At 48.1% G+C, this 6,563-nt stretch overlaps 1 protein-coding gene across 1 annotated transcript; it reads right to left on the bottom strand.

Moving 5' to 3' along the window:
• Nucleotides 1-2,080: 2,080 nt before the first annotated feature.
• On the bottom strand, nt 2,081-5,910 carry Cxcr4 (C-X-C motif chemokine receptor 4). The gene is made up of 2 exons (XM_041648544.1): nt 5,799-5,910; nt 2,081-3,679 (listed from the first exon to the last, which is right to left on the bottom strand). The coding sequence occupies exons 1-2, from the start codon at nt 5,811-5,813 to the stop codon at nt 2,636-2,638; spliced, it is 1,059 nt and encodes a 352-aa protein (XP_041504478.1). The 5' UTR covers nt 5,814-5,910; the 3' UTR covers nt 2,081-2,635.
• Between the last annotated feature and the right edge of the window lie 653 nt (nt 5,911-6,563).

The following is a 6,563-nucleotide window of genomic DNA, read 5'->3' on the forward strand; positions in this document are numbered from 1 at the left end:
TGGGGGAAGCGAGGGGGTAAAGCTTTTTTTGGTGTTGTTGTTTTGTTTTTAAACCCTTTCTTTTTTTTTTTTGAGAAGGAGCTATCAGCCTTTGTTCCCAGGGAGAAGGAAACATCCATGAAGACTGGCGAGGCTGGGAATTTTGTTCCCAGTGAGTTCCTTTTGTGGAGGCTCCAAGGCAAAGGAGAGGAATCCGGGCTGAGGCGGGTTCAAGCTAAGATGAGAAAAGAAAAAGAATTCCTCCCAAGGATTTCTCCCATTGTCTCCCAGTGAATAAATATTTATAGAGCGGGTTCGAGTGAAGCCCGCCACAATGGTCACAGCTTTAAGACCAAGCCTCCCAGTAGGCACATCTAAAACTATGTCTAAGCGTGATCCAATTAAGACTCCCCAGAGGAAGGCAAGAAACCTCAAGATAATTTCCTACTGAAAATCTAATTGTGTCTTCAAGTGGAAAAGGAATACCGGCATGAATTACCCCGACCCATAGGCTGCTGCAAAAAAATGTACAGCTAAATTAGATTCTATTTTAAGTAATTAAGTTATTTCCCTTCACAGGATCTATAATTTGTCTTGAACAAATGTGATTTGCCTAAGAAAGATAAGGCCTTGCAATTTTTCCTTCCCAAACAGATTTTCTGTGCCAGAAACAATTACTAAGAGACCAAATATTGTCTTAATTATATCTCATTTACTATCTGGGAGCACGACTTCAGCACCCTGTTTGTGCTCCAAAGTGGGAGAGGTAAAGCCACGATAGATGAGAAGTTATCTTTAAATGGAGACCGGACCTGCAATTTACTCAAGAGTTTGAGGCTTGCACAACGTTAGTGTAAATAGCTCTAGGTTATTACATAAGGCCCTAAAATCTTGTGCAAAATCGGGCAGTGGAGGAGAGCTTGCTTCAATACATCTTGGAACGCTAAAAAAAACAAAAAAATTAAACACCAGCACTAACCTTTAGCTGCTTTAGTTGAGCCCCTCAGGAGATGCTAGGTGTTGTGATAGAGTCAGAATAAAGGTCCTGAGATTTGCATAGAAGATATTGCAAGGAGGGTATTTTGGTTATGGCTAATTTTATGAAGAAAACATTCACTTTTGGCTTTGTAGTCACAACTTGGTTGACCTCTGACCAGGTGTTCTGGGGGACAATAAAGGGTAAGGTGGATAAATGGTATCGACTTTAAGTTGGGCTGACTAAAAATAAAAGTTACACTGAATCTCTGAGCCTCAGTTCCCACCTCAGCAGAAAGGGAGGGATACCATTCATACCAGATGACCCACTGCACCTAGCCTGACTTCCCTTCAGATGGGACAGATGGAAAACTGCAGTGAAATGTGAACGGCATCCTGTATCCTTCCCGCTTCATGTGCATACATCTTTCTGAAAGGCGGTCCTTCATGGGAATGGGCCCTGCAAGGCCCTGCACAGATATGCCCAGGCTTCTATGAGTTGAAAGTGTAAGGTTTCAACTTCTTGACACAGACTTTGAAATACTAGCTGTGGCTTGTCCCACACCTTAGACCAAGTTACTTAAGCTTTCTATGCCTTAGTTTCCTCCTTTATAAATGTTACGTAATACCAGAAGCAGAAAGTAAAACATTATACAACACTTAGGACTGGCTGGGGAGATGGCTCTGTTAGTGAAGTGTCCACTGTGTAAGCATGAGACCTCAAGCTTGAGCCCCACAAGGCTAGTAAAAAACTGGGCATGATGGTGCATGTCTTGACCCACCTTTTGGGGGTGGGGGGACAGCTGGATCTTTGGTGCTTGCGCAGCCAGCCTAGTCTACTTATTTACTTATCCAGTTCTAGCCCAGTGAGAGACCCTGTCTCAAAAAAAACAAACAAACAACAACAAAAACAAAAACCAGGGTGTGTCAGGTCCCGAGGAACATCCGAAGTTGACTTGACCACCAAAGGCATCATGCGTGTGCATGTATGTGAGCCCACAGAGACACACACTCAGGAGGATCTCTGCTGTGCCGTAAATGGTTATTTTTTAATGTGTTTTCCAAACATATTCTTCCTGATAGCCAGCAGAAATGACAACATAGCACAACATAAGCCAAGTAAGCTTAACACTGAGTTTTATTAACAACTTAATACATACAAGACTGTACATTTGTCGATGCTGATCAAGTCACTCTTAAAAACGAAAAAGCCAGCATTTCTAAACTATGTCAGGCTTTGGTTTTAAGTGCCATTGTTTCAAAATCATACAGCTAACCAAACAAGAACGGCGGTGGGGAGGGGGGAGGGGAGGTGGGGGCGTGCTCCTCGGGAAGGGAGGGATTATGCAGCAACAGCTGAGGGTCACTTCTAGCTTTACTTGATCCACCGCACATTCTGGAATGTTCAGTTCTTCTCTGCACAGCTCTACAGTCCTACACATAGACACAGAGCCACTAAGAACTCGGCCACAGGCCTGGACACCCATTCACACGGAACAAACAAAAACCAATATTTATATAAATTAAGTAAAAATCTCACAAAAACTAAACAGATATAAACAACAGTCAATAAAAAAAAACTGTACAAGATCGGTCAGTCTTTTCTATCAGAAAAATGGGAAACATAAAAAGTTCTTCATCATATATATTATATATATATATATATGTCTTTTCATAAGTGTTAGCTGGAATGAAAACTTGAGGACTCTGACTCTGTGGAGACAGAAGAGTGTCCACCCCGTTTTCCTTTGGAAAGGATCTTGAGGCTGGAGCCTCGGCTCATAGAATTGAGGGCGTGCTGGGCAGAGGTTTTGAATTTGGCTCCTAGGAAGGCGTAGAGAATGGGGTTCAGGCAGCAGTGAAAGAAGGCTAGGGCCTCAGTGATGGAGATCCATTTGTGCACAATGTTCTCGAAATCGCACCCTTGCTTGATGACCTCCAAAAGGATGAAGGAATCGATGCTGATCCCCACGTAATACGGTAGCCAGCAGGCAAAAAAAGCCAGGATGAGGATGACTGTCGTCTTGAGGGCCTTGCGCTTCTGGTGCCCCTTCGAGTGTGACAGTTTGGAGATGATAATGCAGTAGCAGGATAAGATGACGATGCCTGGCAGGATAAGCCCCACCATGATGTGCTGGAACTGGAACACCACTAACCACAGGCTATCAGGGTAATGGCGGTCACAGATATACCTGCCCTCTCCCTCATAGACGTCAGCAAAGATGAAATCAGGTATAGTCAGCAGCAGAGCAGGGATCCAGACGCCCACGTAGACTGCCTTCTCCGCCAGCAGCTTCCTTGGCCTCTGACTGTTGGTGGCATGGACAATGGCAAGATACCGGTCCAGGCTGATGAAGGCCAGGATGAGGACACTGCTGTAGAGGTTGACGGTGTAGATGACATGGACAGCCTTACATAAAAACTTTCCAAAGTACCAGTCAGCAATGGCATCAACTGCCCAGAAGGGAAGCGTGATGACGAAGAGGAGGTCAGCCACTGACAGGTGCAGCCTGTACTTGTCAGTCATGCTTCGGAGCTTCTTCTGGTAACCCATGACCAGGACCACCAAGCCATTGCCCACTATGCCAGTCAAGAAGATGATGAAGTAGACAGTGGGTAGGAAGACCCTATTGAAATGGGCATTTTCATCCCGGAAGCAGGGCTCCTTGTTGGAGTCATAGTCTCCCGACCCCAGTTCTTCAGAATAGTTATCTGAATTATATATCTGCAAAAGGAAACAGGGACAGGCACGTCACTTACAAGGTTAACAAGCCTTTCCCAAGTTTAAAGTTTTGGGTGCCTAAAAAATGCAAGCATTTTGAAGGAGGGTTTTAACCCAGCCTTTCCCAGGAAGCTCCAAAGGGATGGCGGCTTAGATGCGGAGAGGGAACCTGCAATCCTGCAAGCAACCGGTTTCTCCATCTTTCCCCACGCTCACATCCTTATGGCCCCTCTTTAGTGGAACCAATTAGGAGTCTTTGTTGGGAACAAAAGGACGCTGAGATTCTAAGGGTTTCGCAGCCTAGTGCTGGGTAACTCTCCTGCCCGCCCACGAGAGGCAAGAAAAAAAAAAGTAAAACCCCAAACCAAACCAAAACAAAAAAAACTCCATTCACTCAAAGAAGTCACTCCCAGGCTCTGTAGGGTGGGGGCGAACCGTGTGGAGCTAACTCTGTGTGGAAGAAGGAGATGGGATTAATTTTTTTGCATGAAGATTAGGCAAAGGAGGAGGGAAGAAAGCAGAACGTGACGGTAGGGGTCACCCCCCAAAAGACTCAACATTTTTAGGACCCTGTTTTTCTCACGTCTGTCTAAACACAAACCACTGCTTTTCAAGTCACACGTAGTGAAGAAAGAGAAATAATGCCAAAGTCTTTGGTAGTTTAGGGTCAAGGGAGTGTTTAAAATGAGCAAACAGCACCCTACTCCACCCCACTCCACCTCCGTGCTTCTCTGGAAGGTAAGTCTTTCTTGCCACCCCCATGTTTATCACTGGGTGTATCTGGGACGTTAAAGTCACATTATCCTGGGTGGGGAAAGTCACGGGGTCTGCACCCCGTGGTTTTCGCCCCAAGTTTCACTTCCTCACTGTCCCTGTCCTTTCCCACCCTGCATTGGACCCAGCTAGACTACTGGGGTCCGAGGCAGGCAGTTGGAGGGGTCTAGACCGTGTACACCCCTGGATCCGAGTCACCCACCTAGGGGCTGGCGCTGTAGCCCACCACACCCAGGCCGACGGCCAAGAGACAGCGGTTCCAGGGGTTCCTCCTGGCTGCGCGCCAGAATCGTCCCTCTGGGTGCGGGCGACAGATTGGGCGGCTTCAGCGCGAGCGCCTTTGAATTGCGCGCCGCCGGAGGAAACGAAAAAAAAAAAAAACACAACAAAACCCTCCCTAAGTGAGGGGGGTTTTAAAAGACTCAGGAAACCACCGACGGTTAAACTCTGCACTGGGGCTCAAACCGTCTTCAGGCTTGCACCTGTTCATCCCTGCGGCCACCCAGCACAACCCAGGTGCGGTTCCAACACGCCCTCCTTGTCCCCAACCACGGTCCCGCCGGGCACACCTCCCGGCCAGCAGCTGCATGGTGCAGGTTTATGCCCCTTTCTCATGAACGAGCCTAAAGGCAACCCAGACCTCGGGAAGTTCGTTTGCCACCGCGGAGAAGCGGCGGTTCGAATGCCCGCAAAAGCGCTGCCACTCCACCCCAAAGCGGTTCGGTCACCTTCCCGCGGCTGCCGTGGTTTGGACCCTCCTAGGCAAGCGACTTGGTAGGCTAGTTTGCGTTTCCCGCCGGAGGCTGGCGCACCTCCGTCCGCAGCACGGAATTTTGCAACCGCACTCCTAACTCCAAGAAACGCTCCGGGATGCTTCTGCTCCAAGTTAACCCAGGATGTAGTGTAGACCTGGGAACCCTGCCTACATGTATCCATTTCAGTCTCTCTACATTCGTACAATGGAAGAAACTCAAAGAAACTCTTCTTCCCATTAGTACCAGACGATGTTTGAGTCCTGGGGCAGAGCGAGAGCCCTCACCGCTCGTGTGCACAAAAAGTAGGACGTTTTCAAAGAGCGTGCAAGCCGGCGCGCGCCACGGGGCTCAAGCGGGAAACAGGAGCAGCTTCAGAAAGCTCCATCCGAACCGCCCCCTGCCCCTGCCGCTCCATTTACTGAGATAAATATTTCCATATTCCTCCCCCTATAGCCATGCTCACAAAAAAAGTTCCCGCGCTCCTTCTCCGTGACCCTGGCATCCCCAAGGTTCTAGTCGCTTCTACCCGTTCTTAGAGGGGCTACGCTCTAAGTTTGCACGCTTACTACAAAGTAGGATGCAACTGGACTTACACTGATGCCTTCCATGGCAACACTCGCTCTCCAGCCGTGGTGGCTACCGGAGCACCGAACGCCTCGGAGGGTCACAGCTACCTGCTGCACCAAGCAACAAATTGAAGTTTCTGGCCCGAACTGGACTTTTATAAAAACACGCTCGTGGGGCAGCGCATGCGCAGTTTAGACTGGGCGGGAGTAGCCTGGCGGGGGCGGGGCTCAAGGCTCGGGCACTCAGAAGTCTGAGAATTTGCTAGTCTGTTGTAGGTCGCCTCGTGGGTTCAGAGCCTGGCCAAATAATGTTCTCGAAGTTGGGGAAAGCAGGGTGCCAGCCAGGGAGTTTTTGTGGGTCGCTCATCCATCCTTGCCTAAGTGGATACGATTCTAGACTCAATTCTAGACGGATGGAGACATTGAGACTAGAGTGGGCTGGGGGAGTGACTTGGTGCCGACCTAACCAGCAGGCGGCAATGTTGGAAGCCCGGCCAGGGTCTGAGCTGTCAGGAGCTACTACTATCCAAGCTCTTCTGGACGCAAGTGTCACAGCAGTGACATCAGGATCAGATGTAGATAAGCAGAAATCACTTGCGGACCCTTCGAGAAGTAGAGGTATACTCTCAGGAAAAAATTCACAATAGTGGCAACCAATTCGTAAAGAGACTTTTTTTAAACGATTAAAGTGTGCTTTATTATAAAGAAGAATTTAGCGACGAGGACAATGTGTAACAGATTCTAAAATACCTGCACAGAAGCACTGGTTCATTTTCATTTCATAAGCATATA

The sequence above is a fragment of the Microtus oregoni genome, unplaced genomic scaffold (genome assembly GCF_018167655.1).
Source record: "Microtus oregoni isolate MIOR12 unplaced genomic scaffold, Mior012 000003F_ref0000135, whole genome shotgun sequence".
Taxonomy (NCBI): domain Eukaryota; kingdom Metazoa; phylum Chordata; class Mammalia; order Rodentia; family Cricetidae; genus Microtus; species Microtus oregoni.